The following is a 26600-nucleotide window of genomic DNA, read 5'->3' as shown; positions in this document are numbered from 1 at the left end:
TTTATGGACTTAAAAAGAAGATTTGCTGAGCTACGTCACAGATTGAGAAAACTTCAGTTATCAAGGAGATTCAGAGGGAGGGGAGATTGTTTTGATGGTTGGGAGGCGAGATGACTTTCTAGGAGTTGTTAAACTAGCGTGAATGAAGCTAAATGCAACTCCAGGGAGGTTTTTGATGAAAACAATGTTAAAGCTCAAGTAAATTTTGCATAATACGTGTCCTTTAACCGATAACGGAAAATTAGTTTTTTCCCTTCAAATCTTAGAATTTAGCCAACTATGCACCTGTTACTTATCCTGCAAGTAAATACTGAACAGCTTTGTATGAACTTTACGAGACGATTTGGGGCCAATCTCAGCCAGTAAATCGCCTTATTACATCCAGACAAAGGCACAAAGAGGATATTGGCTGAATCAATATCATGGAACCGAGACCCGAATCAGCAAAATTCCTGGATTGGCGCTGATATTCGAAACCAATATCGACAAAGGTGCTTTCCTACTAACTGGACTGACAAAACCTTCAAATAATGCAAAAAAAATACAATCTGGTATTTTCAAAGGATAGACGACAAAAACACAAATGCTCAAACCCTTTCATATTCAAGAAGGTATAGGCTTGAGTAATTTGTAAAAACTAGACATGTTTCCACAAATAAATGATCTTCAATGTTATTTATGATAATTATTAATTGTATTTGCTAATGTAGATAATGATTTAGACAGGAAAAGGTACAAAAAAATACCTTCAAGTACAAAAACCCGGTACTGTTCATGTACTGATACCAGAAATCATACATCTTCAACCAAATAAAAGTTGAAATATGCTGAGAGTAGGCATCTCTAGAGGATATAAGGTTATTGATGAAAATCTGAAATAGTTCCAATTTGCAATTTTGAATTGATAACTCCACTGGTTTTGTTATAAAACGTTTTTGTCATGTTTTTAGAGTTTGTATAGACCAGATAGGATAAAAATTAGCAAAATTTGATTATTTCAATAGTAAGAAATATCCGATGAAATATCCGATAAATAATTGCAGCTTTAGTATTTTCCTGCCATTTTAAGTGATACTACGGAAAATACCACCGCAAAGGTCTTTAAAGTAGTTCAAAACGCCTGAATAATGCATAGTACGAGACCTTTATGACTCCATGTAGCAGAATAATATTGATGTTGAGTTTCTCCGTGTCTTAATCATTGCTCTTGACACAGACTTCCTGAAAGATGTGAGACAATGTTCAAATCTAAGCTAAAAACACATTTGTTTTGCTGTTCATACGACCGAAAGGATTCTATTTGCAGTCTTCCCTTTTATGTCTCAAACTGTTTTGTGATTTCTGTCACGTCTTTGTGATTTCAGTGCATTTTTTCCGCCTGTTGTGTGAAGCACTTTGAATTGCCTTGTGTACGTATTGTGCTCTACAGATAAACTTGCCATATCTACTTTTCCCTACCACTCGTATCAAAGTTCTGTTCATCTCCGCTCCTCTTCTTATCACGTCTCAGGTTTGCACAAACATGCCACGGGAACAATATGAAGAGCTTTTAGCATCGCTTCCACAACCGCATCTGATTATCTGTCATCTTTGTATTTATTTATATATTTGTGCTGTTGCCTTAAGCCACGACACAAAGTGCTTGTTGTGCTTTGACTGACTGTAAATGCGTCTGGGTTTAATGAAGTCAAAACTGCTATTATCTGGCACACACAGGCGCGGGGAGAAAGCGACATCTTTGCCGGAATTGGAATAATTGGCAGAGGAAAAGGCTTCGGAGTCGATCGCATTTCCCGCGGCGCGGCGTCGTCCCACACACGCCGCAGTGGTGATGTTCAAAAAGGTCCAAAACGGCGAACAAAGAGGAGGCGGGACGAGTTTGACGGCACAAAATGAGCAAACGTCTTTGCGGATGTCGGATTAGGATGTTTCCTGGCTGAGCGCCTGTGCAAAGTGCTCGGCCTCCGCGGGGCTCGTAATAGTGTGTCAAACTCCATTTCCATACTGTAAAATAGGATACCGAGCTCGATATCACAATGACTATTAAAAACGTTCTCTTTTTTTGGACAATATAGATATAGAAATTAGTTAAAACATGTCTTTAAACATATTCGTTTAGGTTTGACATGTGAAATGTCTATAAAATGTTCCACCTTATACCCTTATTCGAGGGTTTTAATCTAATCTAATCTATTTTTAATCAGCTCTTTATGTAGCATTTTTTACTATAAATTATTACTCAAATGTAGCTTTTTTCAAAACAACATTCACAATATTGTCCAAATTTCTATATATTGTCTACCTCATTTTTTAGATAATACCAATATTTTATTGTGTTGTTTGTTTTGTGTGTATGAAATTGTGATATATTTCTTGTTCGTTGCTATATCTGTATATCATAGTTTGTATTTGTAAGTTTGACTCAAGGAAAAAAACTAAGCAAAAAGATATTACCAACGCATAAACCTGTTGGTATGTCACTTTTATAATAAAGGTTGGGAGTTTTTTATACAGGGGAAAAAATAAACCAGAATATCCAGCACACAAGCAAGAGCACTGGCATTGTGGGTAATCTTTAACAAGTGGTTTGATTCATTAAAAGGCACAAGATTATTTCATATGAATATTTTCTGTGTTTTGTTCCGCAGATGGGGACAAAAGTTGCTGTTGGCCTTTTTTTTTCTCTGATTCGGTGATGATTGTAAAATAACCATGTCCTGCAATCTCAACTGAGGAATTCTTGATTTGGTGTTCAACATACTTGTTAAATAATCAGACAAAATCTCAATGAGAGCCTTACAAACAAACAAAAGGCCGTGCTGTTGCCATCCTACTTTAGAGTATAATTCACTGCTATTAAAGTGCCTCCAAACCTCTCTTTGTTTTCTGCAACGTACGTTTCCAATTGATCCTGGACCAGCACTTGATCTTAACCTCTACGAAAACTGCGGATTCATCCCTGAAGTACTCGCTGTTCAAAAATAATAGTAGTACTTGTGGTCTCGTTCAAGATCACTCTCGAATTGTTCAAGAAAGATCACACTGTTTGTGTGATTTTTTTTAATAGGCTTAATGAGCATCTAGTTTTATATCAATACTAGTTTTATATCGATTTGTGTCTGATTTTATACACTTTTTTTTACATACTGATTTTACATACTTTTGTTTTCTCTAAAGCATCTGTCATGTTTCGATCTTATAATGCAGTACTGCATTATAAGATGGAAACATGACAGATGCTTTAGAGAAATCAAAAGTTTTAATAATTAAAAAATGATTTCAAGTTGTGTGAATTGTCTGGCTTTTAAATTCAAAATATTCAGTTGTAGTCAATATAATACAATAAGTATTGATATTAAATGTTGTATTACTTGAAGATACCAAGAGCTTAAATGAACTTTGTTGGTGGCTCCTTTTCTTCACGGCCCCTCTACATTGTGGAGTCCCACAAGGCTCTATTCTCAGACCTATTCTTTTTGCTTTGTACCTCCTGCCTCTTGGTCAAATTTTTAGAAAACATGGGATATCATATAGCTTCTATGCGGACGATCCCAAGTCTATCTGCCAGTAAAAAATGTCCCGTCACCCCTCCTGAAATGTTTGGATGATGTCAAGGCTTGGTTGGCTATGCATTTCCTTAACCTGAATGAGTCTAAAACGGGAATTGTTGTTTTTAAGCCTAACAAAGCAGTTCATTTTAATTTAGACATAGGATCGCTCCAACCCTACATCAGGTCTACAGCCACCAACCTTCACGTCATCATTGATGGAGATTTTAAGCTTGACAAGCAGATAAATGCTGTGGTTAAATCTAGTATTTATCAGGCTTTTATCTAGACTCAAATCGGTTTCATCTTTTAGCGACCTGGAGCGGGTGATCTCTACACGTCTTGACTACTGTAATGCACTGTACACTGGGATCAGCCAAGCTAACAAGCTAACCTGTCACACTTACAGTTAGTTCAAAAATCTGCAGCACGTCTTTTAACTGGCACACGTTGTAGAGAACATACAACACCCATTTTATTGTAGCTGCTAGTATTGTAGGCAGGTTGTGTGTATGGACATTTAAATCATGTTGTCGTTTGTTATCACGCCTCAAGGTCGTCAACTTACTTTATCGTTATGCTAATCTTAACGTAATGTGTAGAAAGTGAAAACCTATTTACATCAGACAAAAAGTTGTAGAATCTCCCCCCGAGACACAACAGTTTTCACTAAAAACACCTGCATTTGAATAAATTACAGAAAAGTTTAATGCTTTTCTAATTAACCTTCACCACCTTTATTCACTATTCATACGGCAAACACTTATTAGAGGCAAAGGATAATTTATTAAAATGGTTACTTGAATCCTGCCATCATCTGACTCCTTATGTCAACCACATCGATCCAAACGTTTGATATGAACATGCACGATACTCAAACTAATGAGATGCTTGTTTTCTGGTCCTTAGAAGATACTTTTGGCAAATTATGGCAGGAGTAATTAGAAGGTTATAGGTCTAAACGCTGGTGTTTTTGGTCCAATTATCCTCTGTAGCTCCATTAATTTAGTACTTAAGTCCAAAAACTAACTTACTAATTCAACTTTTGAACTTTTTCCTTCTCAAAACCATATCGGAAGTTGTGTTTTTTGTTTCTTTTACGAATATTTGAATATCATTGATACAACCTCCAGGAGCTCAGAGCACTTGTTTCCACTTTGTGATGTCATTAGTTGGTATCTCAGTTGGTATCTCAGTTTGTACAAATGACCTACACTAAGATGCTCAGAGTTACAGCTGAACCAATAACCAATAACAGAGCAGTGTAATCACTTTTGTGCCGTGCAGTCTTCGCACTTAAAGGAAGGACAAAGCTCTATTTGAACACTTACGTAGTTAATCGACCCAAACAAAATCAGCCTTTGCCAAAAGTGTAAACATCGACCTGTTTTATATCGGTCTGTCTCCGCCGGCAACCATGGCATTTTCTTTGCTGAAAACGAATCTATATTACTTCACTTTTATGCTGTTATGCTGAATATATTTAGCTTTTGCTTGCTTGTTCTCCGTTCACTTTCAATATTTGAAACTGTGACACTTTATATAATGCAAAAACCTTGAATAATGCATAATATATAGAATCCTGGAGTAGCGGAGGTTTTATTACCACAGCGAGGTCGAGTGGCTCTCCGTCTTTGGTCCATTCCACGCGCAGTAAAGGCGGCTGTGCGACGGAGGGACAGGTGACCAGGCCGTCTTTACCCGTGGGCAGGTAAGTGTCCTTCGGCGTCTGCAGAGCCTGCGCCGGGTCTAAGGCAGGACAGAAAGACACTCATTAAAGCACGGGAAAATGAAAAGCAGAAAGAATATGAAATAGACTGTATTGCATCGAGCTGCACTGATTCATCGCAAAAATCTAATCATTAACTGGACTACAGAATCTAAAACATATACAATATAACCTTTTTACAACAAAGATAGTGGTATTATTAAATAAACATGGCAAAATAGAATAAACTATTCCCATCAGTAATCATTTCAACCTTTATTTGCTTAAAAACCAAAAAAATATTAATTCAAACTAAAATAATTGCATATAATAATTAAAAAAATAAATCAATGTTGTTAGTTGCAAAATTGTTGTTCCAAAACAGTAAATTAAAAAGGTGTGACATGTCAAGTTAGATACTGACCTGTCCAGCTAATGAGTATTTTGATTAAAAATATAAGATATTAACGCAATTCTTGAACATGATAAATAGAATATTGAATAAATCATCTACAAAAGGCTGCTAGAAGATGTGATTTCCCTCAAAGAACAGAAAATCTCAGTTTATGTAAAGGTCTAAATCAGCCATGTCCAAACTACGGCCCAGGGGCCAAATGCGGCCCTCAGACCAATTTTTGTAGGCCCTCCGGGTTCCTGCTAAGTTGGTCCAAACAGCAAAAAGTTAATTGGAAAATGTTGATGTTATAACAACCTTTTATTAATGTTCCAAGTGTCATTAAAGGTGTGGAGGCGCATCGAAACAATGCCAAATGCAACATTTTGAAGAATTCACTTTCAAATTCAAAATTGTCTGCTTGTTTGTGGCCCTCGATGCAAAAAGTTTGGACACTCCTGGTCTAAAGTGATCATTTTGCCGTTCTTCTTTCCCTTTTCTTGTGCGACATTTGAACCTCAGCTATCCAGAATTTCACAAGTGCATCTTTAAAATCACTCATTTCTTTATGTTGGTTACAGTGAAACAAAGCAAAGGATTGTCGCGGTTTATGCAGTCAAACAAAATAATGCATTCTAAACGCAGCAGCAAATGGTAAGACTTTTGCTATTGCAGCATTCCGTATAACGCGAGGGTATTATTTCTGTCTTTACGGCTTTATGTGTACATTTAGAACCAATTTCATGCTTTGGAAATGACTAGATAGTGCATATTTCCACTCAAAATCCCATCGTTCAGCCGACACGACGGCTCCGACTTGTCTGTGTAGTAGTGTGCTTAGTCTTAGGCGCGCTGCCGGTCTAATGCAGTGGACAATTTAAGGAAGGATTTATTTGTTTTCGCCGTCTACAAAGCGGCCTCCGGGGGAAATCGCCGGACGACCGTTTCATGAGCTGATGCAATAAAAGAGGAGGTTTACCGAGTGAACGCTGAGCACTAATGTTTTAACGTTTGAGCGGCAACAATATGGAGAGAACGAATGTTTTCTAAGTTTTAGCGCTAATGGTATATCTGCCATTTTGTTAGCAATTTAGAGGAACAAACGCTTGAGCGGTAACGATTATAAAGAAATACTACTAAAACAATTATTCATTTCAACAACACAAATATTAAGACCCATCCTGAATTATTTAAGATGTTTTTTCATTTTTTTTTATCAGGGATTGTCCGATATAGACTTTATATGTGGCTTGTTGCTATGGCCGATAACCGATATTTGCAGATAAGTTGAAGTGAATAAATAAAATAAACTTTTCACTTCGGTAAAAAGGATAACAGAATGTATTAATCCATAATATAACATGTTTTGCATGATTGTGTGCATGTACATTTTTAAAAACAAACACAAGCTACAGGTTTTTGCAAAATATAGATAAAGAAGAACAAAAGAGCCACTAGGAAAAGTCACTAATCTTTGTATAATCATTATTATCATTGTATGTTGTACAGTTCTGCATGAATTATTTGACAAGGATTATACCATCAATAGAGGCATTTTACACCTCATTTACACTTAATTGTAGAGGCTACTCTATTACACCTTATTTATAATGTATCTCACGACTTAATTCTGAACTTGAATGAATGTATCAGGTGTATGATGTGCACATGAGGATTTAAAAGGTTTAGACTTCCTCCCACTCCCTTTCAAACAAACTGAAATGTATCAACTGCATTCCCAAAATATTGTCTTTGTTACATCATGATTGATTATATATTTTAAAACATTTTATATGTTCGAAATAAACATTACCAAATCGATGCTCAATTGCTTGATTGGCATAAACTAAATGGTAACAACTAATATTATTTTGTGCTGAAAATTGTTGATTGACTAAAAATATATTTTTTTTCATTATCACTGTTGTTTCAACTTGTATTAAATATTTTTTTTTGAACGGAAATTGTGTTGTTTTTTTGTGAAAACAGCACTTTTGAGTAGTAGTAAGAGTAAAACTACGACTTACTGAGTAAAAGTTTGAACATAAAATCACTTATTAGCAAAAGTGTTCAAATGATGCAATATTGTCAATAAGAAAAAAATAAATTAATAGGACTTAATTGCATTAACTACAGTGGAAGAATGACCAAAACCAGTAAATGCTAATTCATACATCATAAGACGGAAAAAGTTATTTATATAATTTTGGTCTTGGACTTTGTTCATGACTCATCGGTGAGCAGAAGGATGTTCTCGCAGGGCTGTCAGACAACTGTGCTGTGATTGACAAGACAATTTCCATAGCAACAGCGGTTTGAGTTCATGTGGGGGCGGGACATAGAGGGATCAGCAGAAGAACTGAGGAAGTATGAAATGTATGAAAGAAGTATGACATGTCTGAGCCTAAAACAAGTTTATTCTTCTTCTTGTACCCTCAAGAACAAGAACAAAAAGCTTTTTCTTACAAAGCATGAATTGGCCTTAAAAGTTTTACTTTAAAATAAATATTACAATAGCCATGTACTTGTAAGTAATGGTGTGACATCAGAAATCGACTGAGAAAAAACATTTCTTCACAAAGTAAAGTACTCAGTGTGTGTTAACGCAGACTTGGTTTAGCCATAGTTTAGCTCTGGTATAGTCTCTACTACAGACTCTGTTTAGATCTGGTTCAGCCCTGGTATAGTCCTGCTACAGACTCGGTTTAGATCTGGTTCAGCCCTGGTATAGTCCTGCTACAGACTCGGTTTAGATCTGGTTCAGCCCTGGTATAGTCCTGCTACAGACTCGGTTTAGATCTGGTTCAGCCCTGGTATAGACCTGCTACAGACTCGGTTTAGATCTGGTTCAGCCCTGGTATAGTCCTGCTACAGACCCGGTTTAGATCTGGTGGTACTTAACCAAATATCCTTAAAGGAATAATAGAGGATTTTTGGCGCCAAATCTGAGTCTCATTTCCTTGTAGCGTGGACAGCCGAGTAGTTCTCCCACATGTCAATCATTACCGCCGTCCTACTGCACACCTGCAGCCTTGTTCCCAAAATAGCAGTACGTTTCCTTGGCTGCGCATCTGTGGTTGTGTGTTTAGTGAGTTCCTACAGTGTACAGTACAAAATGACGACAGAGAAAGACTGTGTTCGAGCTCAGAAGAGACTGAAATCTGCGTAGACAAGAGATGCGATGCGATCCGTCGCGCTAATAAACAAACGCACGTGTAGCAGCGGGGCTGTTGCGTGCTTCCGCACGAGATTTAATGCTCGGAAAGAACAGAAAGGTGGGGGGTGAGTGTGCGGCACACTGTGCGCATGCGCATTTAAAAAAAAAAAGGGGCTAACAGTCGCTTGAGTTCTCAAATCGGTGAAAAATCCTCTATTATTCCTTTAATACTTAAGAAACGTATACGAGAACCCACTAATCTAATACACAGAATGAGCAGCAGACAATGGAGACACCTACGCATCACAGTGAGGTTCGCAGAGGCAGTGGGCGGAGTCAGCAGGCCGTTGGTGGGCATACAGGTGTATCTCCCAGAATCCTCCGGAAGCAGCCTGGAGATGAGCAGAGTTCCGTCCACCATGACCTTCACACGGGACTTCAGAGCGCTGCGGGAGACGGAGAGAGAACGTAAGAGACACTTTAACACAACGCTGTGGCTATTGGGAGAAGCTGGTCCACACGCAGCCAGGCCGTGGGTGAGTTTGTGCGAGTGTGGGACGAGGGACGCATCGCTGGAGCCGAGCGCACGGAGGTGAAGGAAATAGAACGCCCACGCCATTTAGACTTGCTCACATTTGGAGAAAGCTGAGGGCGAAGACAGCGTCACATAACAGCTTACATTATGCAGCCTGATTGTGCTGCAAGTAACGGTGATGGACGTTAACTTTTTTTTATCTTAAAGTGCCTCTGACAGGAGTTGCAATGCAGTTTTATACATTTAAAATGTTGCTAAAAAATACTAAAACTGCTATTCCAGAACAGCTCATGTTTTAAGATTAATTTATGTTTTGTTGAACTATGTTTAGAATGTGAAAAAAGTAGTTTCTTTTGTCTAATTTATGCATTAACTTTGTCTGGAATGAGTGTCCCTTAGTCATTTTCTACAAATTTTTCTACATTTTCTCCACAAATAGTTACTCGATTGGTGTAAAACTATAATTTAAATGTACAACAGGTATATAAATACACCAAATAAAGTCAAAAGGAGAAAATCCTAAACACCTCATACGTCACTTTAAACGTGTACTAGAGGCAGAGATGTCTGGTCTGTGCAGCGGCTTTTCTCCATGTGGATGTTTTGCTTTGCCTTGAATGTTCCACAGTATGGCACTGAACTAGAGAACAGATCTAAGAAAGCACGTTCAATTTAAGAGCTGGGTAAATGAATCTAAACTCAGAACTAAAATGTCCAAAGTCATTCGAATTTGTGTAGATATTTATGTAAGTAAGAGCGACTTTCTAGAGCACCTTTCACAGATAAAAATGAATAAAATCAACCAAAATCTTGTCTTAATAAAAGTGTCTTTATCTGCTTAAAATAATCAAATCCTGAGTTTGCCCAACAGAGGCCGGGGGCAAGGCATAATCCATAATTTTGGGGCGACTGGCTGACAGGACGTCCCCATGCAGGGCGACAGTGGCACAGTGGTTGGAACTGGGCGGTTCATTAACACATGCTGTTGTATTCAAATAAAAATAATAAATGAAACAAACATGAAGGTGAAGTGAGTCATTGACAGTATGTGGCCGGGTTTGTGCAGGTTTTTTAAATCACGCCGAGGCCGATGTTCACAACCGCAAATGAAGACCGTGTTGAGCGAGAGCTGTGATAACAGGAAGTACACTTTAATGAGACTCTGACCACACAGATGTCACCACCACAGCAGTAATACTCTGTGATGGTGACTAGATGGTGATGGTTTTGTTATGTCAAGATTGTCATAGAATAAAATGCATATTAAAATTCACAGGCAATATTATCTTTTTTTTTTTTTTTTTTAACTCACATTTTTAAAAGTTCAAAACAGACGGAACAGGACCAGAGAGCAAAATTAGAATCAATAAATACTTTTTTTTAATTTTTGTATACAAAAGGACATCTACCAACAAAAGAAACAATCATGAAAAACCTAAATTGAAATAAAAGTCCAAGTTTGTCCATATTCGGTCAAATTTGTCCATTTCCAAATTAAGGCCAAATGTTAGAGTTTTTGCATTTATCTAATGTCAGTCCAGTCCTCAGGTAATATTATCTTTTAAGCCACAAAAGGATCCTATTATTTTGTAGGGTATTTAACCGTTCAGCACTGCAGCCTGTACTCTCTGGTGCAGCCTGTACTCTTCCCACACAGACAAACTCTCAGGTTCATTCTCATTTACAAATCTGCAGTCGGTAAAACCCCCTCGTAGCTCAGCTCGTTACTGAACTCCAGCCGCGACAGTTACTGTATAAATCACTCTGTTCCCAAAACCTGCACATTCTTTGGTCACTCCTCATTTCAATTTCAGCAGCAAGCGACCGGAACCAATTACAACGGATTTCAAAAGTATTTCACAGGATTAATCCACCCGCTTTCACTGCAACCCACTTTTTTGTTTTAATAACATAACTACCGGTAACTTCAATACATTGTAAAGGAGGTATAAACCATAAACATTGAATGAAATGTTTGTGCTGCAATTCAGATGTTGACTGACTTTGGGTTTATTTCTTTTTTCAATTGTAAATCTGAAGATATTTAACCAACACCCGCCTTAAAACGAAATATTATTACATCGCACCTGTTGGTTGATTATGCTTTTTCTGAGAGCGTTTGTGTGATTCTCAGTGGGACGATGAGGAGGCCGTCTGAATCGTTTCCCGTCGGCTCTTCTTCCGGATATAACTGCTTTAGAGAAACCTTACCACACCAGAGGCTCCGTCTGTTCCTCCTGGCACCAATTCCGAACAATTTCAATTTTCTCTTTTTTTAAAGTCATTCCGCACTACGATTTGAATTCAATCTCAGCTCAGTGTCTTCCGGCAGTGTGCACGCTTTTACCGGAATTCATTACATCAAAAAATTGTAGGGAAATGAAAATGACGAACCAAAATCACACATGATATCTAATGGTATAAAAAAAAGGGAAAAGGCTGAAATTGCGCAGTAACTTTTGCATGATTCCGGATTTTTTTAAAGGTAATTTTTGCACATTTTACAGCTAGTGATGAAAGAAGTACAGAAAGAGAGGCCAAAATACAATACAAAATTATGAAGTGTAAGTTTTGGCTGAATTTCACACGGAATTTGAGGAAGAATTATGCAAATGTTTGGTCATCAAAAGCAACTCACATAATGTCTTAGTGTTCCTAAGATATAAACTAAAATATAAATAAAACCCTCAACCATATCAGCAGGACCAAATCAAATCCATCCAAGGAGAAGTGGAACAGAAAAGTGGTCACGCTCTCAAATCATTAATAGAAGATCTTGATGAAAAATACAATACAAATGCGTGCTGTAATCAAAGTTAAAGATGGTCCAACAAAATATTAGACAGTGTGACTTTTATTTTAATCGATGGCGACTTTTTTTGTTTGCCAGGCTGTGTATCTTGCTACAGGCCTTCTTGCTTTTGCGCTTAACATTTTAAATCCTCCCAAAATAATGACTTGACAAATAAACATTTTGGTCAACCGAGGCACCATAAGGACAAATTAATCAGATAAATTATGACTAAATGACTAAAGGTCTACAGACATAATTGTTGGATGTCCAATACTGAAGGAAAATAAATAAAAAAATAAATAAAAAAAAGATTGATGACCAAAATTGTTACACTTATTGGCTTCCCAAACAAAGCAGGTCACCACAAGTTCACTCAAACCCATAAACTTATGCAGCTGCCTTTCCTCTACATTTTGAATCTGAATGAAAAGTTTTTCGCAGCATAACTGACACTTTCTCCTCAAGGAATACGACGCTCTTTCATCACCAGACGCTGCATCAATGCAACATTTTGGAGAGACGCGTTTTTGTGGACTTTGATGCAACCTGCAAGAACGCACTGTACCTCCGACAGAAACAGCGACACAAATAGAAAAGTTGTCCTGGCTTACACAAATCTTTCATTATGTCAAGGTTTTGTACGTCTATTAAAAAGGTTTAAAAGTGGAAAATAGTGTGTGGTACTACTCAAGGAATATGATGCTCTACTACTGTGATAAAACTACAGCTTTCAATTTATTTATGACAGGTTTTTACGATTTTGTAATTTTGACTTTATTTGGTGTATTATATATTATATGTGTTGTACATAAAAATGGCCTAATAGTTTATTATTGCAAAATATGTGGCATTTTAGCCTTCTGATTCTAAAGGCAATGAACATTATACACACAACAAACAGAACACAGCCAGAGAACAGACAAGCAGGAAAAAGACAAGACATACATAATTCATTATTTGATAATTACGTAAACGTCCTATTTTGGCTAAAGTTTAAAAACAAAAAATGTCAATCATAACGTGGGCCCTTGATCGTCAGCACAGTTGGTGTCATCTGTTTCTTTGTGGTGTCCCGCTTTCCCCACTCCAAAGGTATCCATCCACGGAGTCCATGGCAGGTGTTTTGAGGCCCAAATACTTCACTTACACAAACGTTCTGACATCTGGCAATCTAGTTTGTTTTCACCATATTGTGAACAGAAGGTTTAGCCTTGCACCGCTGCCAATTTCACCAACGTTTGTGGTTTCGCTCTTAAGTCCTCTGTGAAGACACCGCAGAGGTAAAACAAATCCTATGACTGTCATTAATCATGTTTTTAGCTGGTTTAAAGCCTCCGCAGCCAGTGTTTCAGCTGCTCTGGGCTTTAGTGTCCTTTCCCCTCGCAGCTGTCACGATTGTCACTGTGTATCGCCCGGTAAATTCACAGTTTTTGATGCAAGCACAAACTCTAAAAACGCAGGCGATAATGACACTATCGCCAGTCCCGAGTGGTCTAAGCAGCAGCAGCAGCAGCAGCAGCACATATGCCAGCCTCAGCATTGTGAAGCGGATTCCTGGCTCTGACTGACTGCTGCATGTCCCCCCCTGCTCTCACTTGCCTTTTCACGCTACCCTCTCCTATCTAATAAAGTCTAAAAGCCAAAAAAAAAAAAAACATCTACAGCCCTAACAAAAAAAAAAGCTTTTCTTGCTGTTCCAGTTAGCAAGAAAAATAGCAGTTTACTTTTGCGTTATACAGTAATTATGACGGTTATACAAGAAGTAATTGCACTTCAACTTGATAACACAACATCTTGAGCTGCGCATTTACATCGCTGCAAGTGCAAATGTGGAAGTCTCTTTTTATTCTAGCGTGTTAAAGTGAGATTTGTCAATTTGTCTGCAATGGTATACCTGTGAAGTTGTCTGCTTGGAGACAACTAGAGCTGCCTTACGCAACAGTGCGCTCCTTTTCTGTCTCTGACGCCATCCCACTTCAAAGAAACGGGTTTGACTCTAACTGGCTCCAACAAACCTCCGCGAAGAATTTCAAGTCCAGGATTAAAAAGTCATATGAATGCGGTCGGCAAAGTTAAAACTGCTCTACACCCTTTTGGAGGTGCGTAACACTTTTCTCAAACTTACTCGATGTGGTAGACGTTTTCTGGGCCCTTAAGCCAAACGTAGGTCATGTTGGGAGGGTTGGACACGGCCTGGCACTGAAGCAAAGCATCCTGGGACATGTTGAGCCGGGCGCTCTTGGGCGGTTTAATGATCACGGGCGGGCCTGGACAGAAAGACAGACAAACAAATGTATCAGAAATTATTTGCATTCTATTCCGCTTAACAAGATTTATTTGATAATCTGACTGACCGAGTACATTTAAAGGACCATTGTGTTTTTAATGTAACTTAAAGGTGCACTATGTAACTTTTGCGGTGGAAGGTCTGCCACCTGCTCGTCTCCATGTGTGTCTTGTATTTTGTTAAATTTATCTACCGTATTTTCCGGACTATAAATCGCACCGGAGTAAAAGTCGCATTTTTGGGGGACATTTATTTGATAAAATCCAAGACCAAGAACAGACATTTCATCTTGAAATGCAATTTAGAATAATAACAGAAGGTGTACGTAAGTGACTGGTATGTTAACGTAACATATTAGACAGTTGTACAGATAACTATAACACAAAGAACATGCTAACAAGTTTACCAAAGCATCAGTATTACACTAAATCACTAAATCCATTGAATTCTTCCTCCTTGGTGTCACTTCTAAACAACTCCACCAACTTCGGAGGAAGAGGAAGTGCCGATTCGTCTTCTGTTTCACTTAGAGCCGAGAGCGCCCTCTTGTGTGAAAATATGCGGTTGCCAGTGTAAAATAACTAATAATATCGTATATAAGTCACTCTGGAGTATAAGTCGCACCACGGCCAAAACTATAGTCCGGAAAATAAGGTATGTCGCATTTATTCAAGAACATGTATTTTTATTCCTCAACGAACCGTATGGCACATCGTTATCCAGTAATGTTAGGTACGTGTACAGTTTTACAAGAGCTTTTTTCAGACGGTGAAGTGAAAGTGGGGTGGACCACCGAAGCGCAAGCAATCAGAGCGCTGCTTTCAAAAATACACCGCCTTTAGCTTTGATTACAGCACACATTCACTGTAGCGTTGTTTCAATAAGCTTCTGCAATGTCGAAAGACATATTACCATCCAGTGTTGCATTATTTATAAGTCTATTAATAATGTGAGAGAGTGACCACTGCACAAAGCCTTCTCCAGCTCATCCCAAAGACTCAGATCTGTAGTGGATTAGTTTCTGCTTCTCCTTAGATGTTTTCTCTGCTTTATGCCCTGGAGTTATTTGAAGCTACAGGTGAGTTTGTAGGGAACTTTTTAAAGATTGTAACTGCGGATGAGTCTCTGATGTGTTTGGGCAGGTGGCATCGGCAGCAAAGAAGGCTCTGTCCACCCCAGGTCGCCCCGGGAGATTGGCCTCAGCTGAACGGAGGGCGCGGGTGGCCGTGTCCTGAAGGAGCTCAGAGATCGACTGGGCCCAGGTTATGGAGAGACTTGTAGACGATGGTGAGGAGTTTGACGTTGGATGCGCTGGGGGAGGCGGTGGAGGTCTCTGTGGACAGATGCGAACACGGGAGGAGGTGCGGATGAGGAGTTGTGGATGCACTGGAGTCTGTTGAGGAGCTTGGAGGGTGAACCGTAAAGCAGGCTATTGCTGTAGTCGAGGAAGGCGGTGACAAAGGCGTGGATGAGGGTTTCAGCAGACTGTGGGTAAAAGAACAGGTGGAGGCGGGCGATGTTCCAGCGGTGATAGAAGGCGATTGATGTGTTTGACAGGAGAGAGTCTGGTCGAAGATGATGCCAAGGTTGCGTAGTTGAGGAGAAGAGGAAACCATGAGTGTCGAGGGTGAGGTTATTGCAGGTTTTGATGAGTGAGTTTGGACCGATACTGGTGATTTCAGTTTTATTGCAGATGAGCAGGAGAACATTGGACTGTAGCCAAGGATTCCTCTCAGAGACGCAGGTGGTCGGCAGATTACATGCAGACTGCTGCGCATCGGCCGAATTTCTGTAACAAAGTCCTGCTTGTAAGATGCACTCTTTGAGGAAAAACCCAAAATGTACCACTTTACATAACATGTCATACTTTCACAGATGCAGGAAGCAAACTGCTACTTTCCTTTTTTTTTTAGGATGTTTTGGCCTGCAGGCTGTATTAGAGATAACATTTTGGGCCCTATTGCTCATATAAAACAATTTATCTTATATTACATTAAACTGAAGACAAGTCAGTGTCCCTGCCAGGCCAAGTTACTGGCCAGATCTGTGTAGTGGCGAGCCCGCTCATTCACATTTATCCATAATCTCTTTCTGCTTCTTCTCGCAACTGCAATCAAACAGGCAATTATAATCGGGATCTCTTAAGCAAATGACAATATATAAAGAACAAAATATGAGCCAGCCTTAATGAACCATTAGTTACTATTGAAGTTACTACCGCTGCTACTGGAGCCAGAGAAGATACATGTTCTTTCAGTTGTTGGATGTGAAAGGACAAATGAACTCCTTCATCTGAAATACTCGTGGTAAAACACCTTTGCATTTGGCATTTCGTATTTATGTAAAGAAAATCTGTTCTTCTGGGGCCTGGCGTTAGTTGAATAAGGTGGACTGGTTCAGATTCCATTCAACTTGTGATGGATTGTTTTGTACGCGGTGGTCTGATGGGGCAGCAATCTGTGCGTGAGGGACACTAATAGGCTCAATAAAATCATGAAAAAAGGCAGACACAGGAAATCATTCCCGCTGTTGCCATCAAACTGCTGAAAACTCTGAACACTGTGCTGTAAAACCCTTTTGTGAAATCATTGTGCAGTAGTCATCTTTCTTGTAAAACTGCACAAGAACACGTAAATATGTACAGTATGTTGTGATAGTAGTACAGTGTTATGAAGTTAAGTTACAATGTATATGTATTCTGTTTTCACAGGGGGTTTAGCTGATAAAAAAGACTGATTCATTGTATTTTATTCTTATTGGGATATTGATACAATTTAATTTTAGTTTCTTTATAGACACAGGGAAAACAAGCAAACACAGAATCTTGCCTCCATGCGTTAATTATTGCAATTTTTCGATACAAACTGCTGATCTACATTTAAAACATCTTCCTCCAAGAAAAACTTTGGAAAAATATTGAAAACACACTCTGCATACGCGTTCCAGTATTCATTTCCTAAGTGAGACTGGCAACTTGAAAAACCTCACACTCATCACCCTTAACTACACTTTGGAACCGCGTCACATTTCATCCAGAGAAGCCATTAGTCTAATCCGTGTGGCACCGCCGCACCAAAACAGCGCCAAAACCCTGATAACCTCAGCACATTAGAGGGGCTTGGCCTTAATATAACACGATTTAACTCAATGTGACCACTGTAGCTGCTGAAAATGTGCGGAAGGCTTAAACGCTTTCTTTTTTTCCCCAGAGTGTCGCGGATGTGAGGAGCGAGTAGGAGGAGCGGAGGACGCAGAATCAAATCCCACGGCAGTATTATGCAGCAGTGTGTCGGTGTAATCCAATGACACACTCTGGCATTTGCATATACAACATTTTACTGCCTTTAAAGTGGATGGTACAGTAGACATTTTATTACGTCTTCAGATGTGTTTTAAATGATGCAAATGGCAAATGAAGAAGTCGAGATTGAGAATAAGTTAAAATGTTTCAAATGACTGACTGAATGGTTCTGTGGTGTTTCACTTCTGGTTATAAAGGTCTTATAACTGATTTTAAACAGCTTGCAGCAGTGTAAAGTTAAATCTCACTTACTAAATGCATTCTGAGCTTCCTGTTATAAGCGCTTTTCACAACTTTCAGAGCTCAGAGCTAAGTTTGTCAGAGTCAGAGTAAAGCGAACAAACTTGAGCATGCCAACTTCCTGCATCGCTTTATAATTAGATGCAGACAACACACAGCGGTCGCGTTTTCACAAGAGCAGCTTTAACAAAACAGATTTCAAAACAGATCCTGCCCCCGTTTATGGGAATAACAATAGGGCAGATGTGACGAACAGGGACACAGAAAGCCCTTAGCATTAGGCAGACCTGTTTGATCCCTGCAAATATTATCTATAAAGGACTGGACTGAAATAAAATTGAACGACTAACTTTTGAAGTGAAACTGAAAAAGGAAAGAATTGACATACATTGGGATGAATGGGATGATACAAAAGGAGACAAATGGCACCGCTTTCTGTGTCTTCTGGGTTTTATTTGGACATAAATTATTATTACACATTTGGAAAATGCTGTGTTCTAGTTCTGCTGGATCTGTCTGCAGCCTTCGACACTGTCGACCATCATATCCTGTTAAAAAGATTGAAGGACCTGATTGGACTATCAGAGTCAGTTCTTCGTTGGTTTTCATCATATTTATCCGATCAGAGTTTTAGTGTTTCTGCAAACCAAATTATGTCTGATTCATCTGATCCGTTGTGTGGAGTTCCTCAGGGCTCCGTTTTAGGTCTTGTCTTATTTTTGCTTTATATAGTCCCCCTGGGAATGATCATTAAAGAGTTTAGTGATGTGTCCAAACACCTGTTCGCTGACGATATTCAGCTATATTGCTCGTTTAAGCCTTCTGAGATCCAGAAGCTGAACTCCTTGGTCAGTTGTTTAGTGCAAATAAAACAATGGCTGAGTAAAAACTCTCTGCAGCTAAATGCAGACAAAACAGAAACACATATTATTGCCACTGATGATGCCATTCCAGGGATAAACCAGTACTTGGGTGTTTTAGGCCAGACTGCTAATCGTAAAAGTCTTAGAAACTTGGGGGTTATTGTTGACAAAGACATGTCTTTAGAGCACCACTCCAAGCTGTTGACTAGGAACTGTTTCTTTCAGTTGAGGAAAATCTCTAAGCTCAGGAAAATGGTGTCTCAAAATGATCTGTAACTCATAATCCATGATTTTGTCTCCTCAGGCTTAGACTATTGTAATAGTTTGTTTTCTTGTCTAAACAAGAAGGAGCTCTCTCGTCTGCAGCTGGTCCAGAACTCTGCAGCGAGGCTCTTGACCCGCACAAATAGAAGGGCCCACATTTCAGACATTCTCAAAGCCCTTCACTGGCTGAACCTTTTTATTCAGTCAGGCCTTTTAATTGCAGTTGCTTTAGAGACTGATTTGACTGTATATTATTGTATGTGTATTGCTCACTGTAAGTTCTTTGTGTTTTTATTGTTTTTATTCTGTGTTTTTGTGAAGCACTTTGTGACTTCTGTCTGTGAAAGGTGCTATACAAATAAAATTTACTTTACTAACAATTTGTTGACTGAATGTGTTAGTTACAGAATGGAAATAACTAAACCAGAGTTTAGTTTTAGTAGCGTGAGGTTGACAGTATCATTCTGACTTTATAGTGTGTGTCGATCCCGGTGGAGATGCTCTCTGTCTGGCTTTATAAAACTAGAGTTACCGTTGATATGACAGGCCAAGACTTCGGTGCATTTTGGGATTGTATTAGCTCGTGGTCTCATGATGCAATGGGGAGAAATGGATTTAAACAGCAAATGGTCCCACATCGAGCACAGCGAGAAGAGGAAGTCTGTAAAGCCGGAGTGACAGGAGAAGCTGATGTGTCTGGAATTATCACATGTAGAACACTGCACTCTACTATATTATCACATGTAGAACACTGTACTCTACTTCTATATTAGTGTACACTTTACTCAAACATGCATCACGTCTTCTATATGAGATTTCACTCTTGAATTATGATTGATACAGGGCTGGGAACAAACAGGTATAGATGTATTTAAAGTCATACTGTGGAACATTCCAGGTGTTGCCATAAGATCCAGCCGGGGGCAAATTCTACTGCAGAAAAGTTACATAGTGCTCTTTTATTGTCTTTTTTTCAATGGAACTTCTCTTTTAATGTATTAAAATAGTCATCAACGACAGCACAGAAGACTAAAGAGTTGACCTGACCCTGCGGTGCTCACTGACCTTTGACGTGGACTCTGCTGCTGTGGCTGGTGTTTCCCTGAGAGCTGGAGGCGTGGCACGTGTACTGACCCCCAGACTCTGCCTTCACCACGGGAACAGACAAGACTCCGCCCTGGAAACATGACACATACAGATATAATGTGAATATATCCACAAAGCACAGAAGCGTGCAACATGGAGACGAGTGGGACGCTTAAGCTGACACAATACAAGGACATTCAATAAGTGTTACCTAGCAACCATGTTGTACACTGGGCCAAAATGTGAACAAAATTGTTATTTGACAAATGGAAAATATATGAAAAAACCTTTTGTTTGTAAAGTGTAAATATTGTAATTTATGGATGACACTTCATCCTTGTGAATGTCATCAATGTTTTATTTTCACTATTATCTGTCTTTACAACAGGTATGAAATACAAATGACAAAATCATAAAAACTTGCCATAAGGTGCATGATTTTCTGGTGTTTGTCTCCATGGAGATGCAATTGCTTTAACTCACATATTCCACAGAAAGGAAATAAACTTATATTTATCTCCATGGAAACAAGCAGGTGACACCACCGGGCCAAGTTACAGATCAGATGTGTGAAGAAAGGAGCCCATTCACAGAAAGAGGGTCTGTTTTAAAGGTATATTTCATTCAGCTAAGGCACATTATATACAGCACCTTAAAGAAAAGCAACACCATTTAACAGGTGAGATTTAATACTTTCAATTCCTTTGTCTGCAGAACAACACATTATTTTATCTACATACTATCTACTTTTTATAACCAAATGTTGCAGCAGTTTATGTTCAAAACGTCAACATCTGCTTCTCTAATCTGCAAACTGGTTCAAGATTTCACAGATTCAATTTGAGTCATTTTATTCAAATTGAGCTGTTTCTCACATTTACTATTCTTTTGGTGACTGTGTGAGATGAAAAAGCATTTAAGCATTTTTTTCTCCATTCATGAGCAAACCATTCATAAAGAGGAATAATTATGCACTAAGAGTACCTTTTTGTAAAAAAAAAAAAACTCAAAATCATATCATTGAGGATTTGTGTTCAGGTCAATTAAATCTTCTTCTATTAAGGACAAACAGACTAATGCCATGGAAACAAGGTTTTCAAACCACTTTTCTCCTTTTATTCACTCTGTTTTTCACAGTGTATTATGTTGCTACAGGTAAGATCGAATGGGTGATAAAAAGTAAAATGTATTTCTAAAAAACATTGTATTTATTTATTTTTATTGAATCTTAATTTAACCAGGATCGTTCTGTTGAGATTAAAAACATATTTTCCTCTAATAAAAAATGTCACACTAATTTAACATATTGCAGTAACAAGGCTCTTTTAGAGAAAAACACACTTTATTACGGAAGAAAAAGCGTTTAAAAAGTTTAAGTCATCGATCTTATGAACCACTTTTTTGACATTTCCTTCACTACTGGGATGGACTGAGGCACCTACTTCAAGTTTGAAAACAACATTAGCTTAGTTTTACGTGAATTTAGGACAAGTTTTAACGGAATGAGTGAATGCTGGGCTGCTACAAAAGCTTTCAGCAGGGTTTTAATGGAGACGATCCACAATGGTGAATGGATGTTCTTTTAGTTGAGTGGTGGTTCACATGTAAATGAATGAATCCAATGGACTTGTCCGAGTGGTCTGAGTTAAAAATGTACTGTACTCGAAGTTCTTTAAATGCATTGCCTCAGCATTGGTCTTTCATGTTTAATAACTTCAAATAACGGAGTATTTAGACCTAGAACAACAACCTTGTAACATTGAAATCTCATTACAGTCTATTCCACACCTTGGATGTCACGATTATTCAGTTAATACCCTCACACCCTCGTGTGATGGTGTTACTCTCGTGTGATGGTGTTACTCTCGTGTGATGGTGTTACTCTCGTGTGATGGTGTTACTCTCGTGTGACGGTGTTACTCTCGTGTGATGGTGTTACGTGTGATGGTGTTACGTGTGATGGTGTTACGTGTGATGGTGTTACTCTCGTGTGATGGTGTTACTCACGTGTGATGGTGTTACTCACGTGTGATGGTGTTACTCTCGTGTGATGGTGTTACGTGTGATGGTGTTACGTGTGATGGTGTTACGTGTGATGGTGTTACTCTCGTGTGATGGTGTTACTCTCGTGTGATGGTGTTACTCTCGTGTGATGGTGTTACTCTCGTGTGATGGTGTTACGTGTGATGGTGTTACTCTCGTGTGATGGTGTTACGTGTGATGGTGTTACTCTCGTGTGATGGTGTTACTCTCGTGTGATGGTGTTACGTGTGATGGTGTTACTCTCGTGTGATGGTGTTACTCACGTGTGATGGTGTTACTCTCGTGTGATGGTGTTACTCTCGTGTGATGGTGTTACTCTCGTGTGATGGTGTTACTCACGTGTGATGGTGTTACTCTCGTGTGATGGTGTTACTCTCGTGTGATGGTGTTACTCTCGTGTGATGGTGTTACTCTCGTGTGATGGTGTTACTCTCGTGTGATGGTGTTACTCACGTGTGATGGTGTTACTCTCGTGTGATGGTGTTACTCTCGTGTGATGGTGTTACTCTCGTGTGATGGTGTTACTCTCGTGTGATGGTGTTACTCTCGTGTGATGGTGTTACTCTCGTGTGATGGTGTTACTCACGTGTGATGGTGTTACGTGTGATGGTGTTACTCTCGTGTGATGGTGTTACTCTCGTGTGATGGTGTTACTCTCGTGTGATGGTGTTACGTGTGATGGTGTTACTCTCGTGTGATGGTGTTACTCTCGTGTTATGGTGTTACTCTGGTGTGATGGTGTTACTCACGTGTGATGGTGTTACGTGTGATGGTGTTACTCACGTGTGATGGTGTTACTCTGGTGTGATGGTGTTACTCACGTGTGATGGTGTTACTCTGGTGTGATGGTGTTACTCACGTGTGATGGTGTTACTCACGTGTGATGGTGTTACTCTCGTGTGATGGTGTTACTCTCGTGTGATGGTGTTACTCTCGTGTGATGGTGTTACTCTCGTGTGATGGTGTTACGTGTGATGGTGTTACGTGTGATGGTGTTACTCTGGTGTGATGGTGTTACTCTGGTGTGATGGTGTTACTCTGGTGTGATGGTGTTACTCTGGTGTGATGGTGTTACTCTGGTGTGATGGTGTTACTCACGTGTGATGGTGTTACGTGTGATGGTGTTACTCTCGTGTGATGGTGTTACTCTCGTGTGATGGTGTTACTCTCGTGTGATGGTGTTACTCTGGTGTGATGGTGTTACTCTCGTGTGATGGTGTTACTCTCGTGTGATGGTGTTACTCTCGTGTGATGGTGTTACTCTCGTGTGATGGTGTTACTCTTGTGTGATGGTGTTACGTGTGATGGTGTTACGTGTGATGGTGTTACTCTCGTGTGATGGTGTTACTCTCGTGTGATGGTGTTACTCTCGTGTGATGGTGTTACTCTCGTGTGATGGTGTTACTCTCGTGTGATGGTGTTACTCTCGTGTGATGGTGTTACGTGTGATGGTGTTACTCTGGTGTGATGGTGTTACTCTGGTGTGATGGTGTTACTCTGGTGTGATGGTGTTACTCTGGTGTGATGGTGTTACTCTGGTGTGATGGTGTTACTCTCGTGTGATGGTGTTACGTGTGATGGTGTTACTCTCGTGTGATGGTGTTACTCTCGTGTGATGGTGTTACTCTCGTGTGATGGTGTTACTCTCGTGTGATGGTGTTACTCTCGTGTGATGGTGTTACTCTCGTTACTCTTGTGTGATGGTTGTCGGTCGGTGGTTGACTTTCATAGTCTGTGATATTTGAAGGCTCAATCCAACTCTCCCACTGAAAATGCATCTGTGCTAACTCGTGGTACCGACTAAAGAAAAGCCCAATTTTGCGCTGTTGCGGCAAAAACACAAAACACAAAACACTTCTGCTTTTATATTGTGACGACCTCCAAAGACTTTTTCTCTCACATTTGTCATAATTAGCACGTGAGCAACAACCTGGTACAATGCCTCTCTCCTGATAAGGTTAATGTATACTGTGCACGGCCCCTGTGGCAAATAAATTAACTTACTAACTAACATTTGGTGAATAAAGCAAAATACAACTCCAGATTTGAACACTATTATAAGCTCAAAAAGCCTATCTTGCCGACCTCGTTTTCCCTTGCGTGCTGGTACTTCCGTGCACGTTTACTGTAGGCTGGAACAGTGCTCATTACACAGCCCCTCGTCGGTCCTGTTCTTTGTGTGAAAATAGCAACGCAAGTTTAAGTTGCAGCCACTGTGAAAAAAGGTAGAAAATTGGCTCTTACAAGTTGGAAAAGTATCGAAGCGAGCTGGAGATCACACTCACATGAAGCAGGAGTTAAAAGGCTGGAAACTACATAAAAGGGAAAAAAAAATCTGCTGCTGAAATCCGGTCTGGCTGAAATATTCCTCCCAATTTGATTTGTGCAAACAGTACGGTAAATGATTTAATGTGAAAGTGGATTAAAAGTTTGAGTAAAATCTTTGTGTGTTTGCACATCAGTTTATTTTATGTTTCATTGACAACAAAACATAAGGCAAATCATTTGACATGAATTCTTGGCAGATCATTTTGAAATGAGAACATATTCAAGTCTGTTTTAACAAGTCAAAAAAGCCAAATTACAGTAAACTAAGGCCAAAGCTCGTCTATATATATACATATGACACCCCCCCAAGACGAAAAATATTAAGTATTTTCAGCTTCAACCCATTTTGAGATGATCCCTTAAATGGTAAAACTGGGGACAAATAGGCAAAATATTTAGTAAAATATATGAAATATATCGTGTTTACTAGATTTTAGTGAAATGTGTAATCCAACCAAGTCATGTAGACTTTAAAAGTTTTCAAAAAATTTAAAATGTTTTAACTCTTCTTCACATGTCTGGCTGTACATGGAAATAAAATTATGCCAAGTTTAATTTTTCGGCCTTAGTTTCGCATCCTGTTCATTATCAGCGATGTTCTTTTTCTGGAAAAGCAGACTAATTTGCATTGCTGAGAGATGTAATTAGATGTGTGACTGAAAAGGCTGTTAATAAGTGTGAAGGAGACATATGGAATGCTTTCAGACTGCATAATGTTTACTCACAAATGATATAGGAAATGTGCTGTTTACTGTTTACTGTTAATTACGCTGAATCTAAAGCTTTTGGCAAATGTTGCACCTCAAAGACATAATTGAAGATGTTGTTTTTCAGTTATTCAGTTACGGTAATGTAATGCCAACTGATGATTTCTAGTGAAGTCCAGTGAAAGTTATAGTTGATTTGATAGAGTTTCACCCAGCGTGTGCGACGACAGGTGAGGTTCTGTGTTGTGAAGTTTTGGGGTGAACCAGGGCCCTTTAGCTGGCAGATTAGACTATTTGAGTATGTTTTAGGTTGATGGGGGGAACTGAAGTGCCCAGAGCAAAAACCCACATGCGAACTGCAGAAAAGTCCCATCCGGCCAAGTACTACTCATCGAACTAAAATGCAGTTAAGATAAATATATTTAACATTTTTCTCAACGTTATAACATTTTTACCACAGAATATAATTTTTTTTTAGGTTTATAATTTCACTTCCTGTTTGTAATTGATGACATCACACTAGGAAATGACCCAGCAAACACTCATCTAATGTAATCACTTTTTTATTTGACAAATAAAAATATGTTTTTATATATATATATATATATATATATATATATATATATATATATATATATATATATATATATATATATATATATTTTGTTGAATCAATGTTTATAGCATCAAAAAAGTTGTTTCTTTTGAGCAAGTTATGCATAAACTTTGACTGGAATGAGTGTCCCTAGTGTGATGTCACTTCCTGTAATTCTAAAGATTTTCAACATTTTCTCCACAAATACCTACTCAATTGGTGTAAAACTATAATGTACCGTTATATGTACAACAGGTATACACCAAATAAAGTCAAAATTAGGAAATTGTATAAACCTGTCATACCCATTTGAACTCTAGGACCCTATTGATGTGAGGCAACAAGAGCGCTGCATGTGTAATCATTTTAAACCCCCCCCCCCCTTTTTTATTATGTTCAGCGTCTTTGGGTCACTGAAAAGCGCTATATAAATAAAAGTTATTATTATTATTTATTATTATGAGGATACTACACAAGATTCAAGCCAGTTTTGTCTCTTGACGGGTTTGGAGTGACGTGGCTCAAGTAGCACTTCTCATAAGCGATGATTTGTCGTTTCTGTCTCAAAAAAGCCTTGAGTCGCGAGGTTCCAACATGTTGTAAATTTACGATTGTCACAGATCAACTTTACGACCACCATTTGGAGGAGACAGACTATGACCCGTTCGATCATATGATACTTTTCTTCAAATCTTTCCTGAACACAGCAAATGTGTGAAGCATGACACATATAATTGCTGCACAATCTCC

At 38.9% G+C, this 26600-nt stretch overlaps 1 protein-coding gene across 1 annotated transcript in view; it reads right to left on the bottom strand.

Moving 5' to 3' along the window:
* Nucleotides 1-26600, bottom strand: part of LOC140366996 (protein turtle homolog A-like) — a 151549-nt gene that overhangs the window by 52933 nt on the left and 72016 nt on the right. The window contains exons 6-9 of the mRNA XM_072453274.1: nucleotides 20157-20268; nucleotides 14262-14403; nucleotides 9108-9253; nucleotides 5155-5297 (exon numbers count right to left, since the gene is read on the bottom strand). Coding sequence (XP_072309375.1) covers nucleotides 5155-5297; nucleotides 9108-9253; nucleotides 14262-14403; nucleotides 20157-20268 — 543 coding nt within the window. The remainder of the gene's footprint in view (nucleotides 1-5154; nucleotides 5298-9107; nucleotides 9254-14261; nucleotides 14404-20156; nucleotides 20269-26600) is intronic.

The sequence above is a fragment of the Eucyclogobius newberryi genome, unplaced genomic scaffold, assembly GCF_026437365.1.
Source record: "Eucyclogobius newberryi isolate DKJ021-1_F unplaced genomic scaffold, fEucNew1.0.hap1 SCAF_2, whole genome shotgun sequence".
Lineage (NCBI taxonomy): Eukaryota > Metazoa > Chordata > Actinopteri > Gobiiformes > Gobiidae > Eucyclogobius > Eucyclogobius newberryi.
This window is presented reverse-complemented; position numbering and strand designations above follow the sequence as displayed.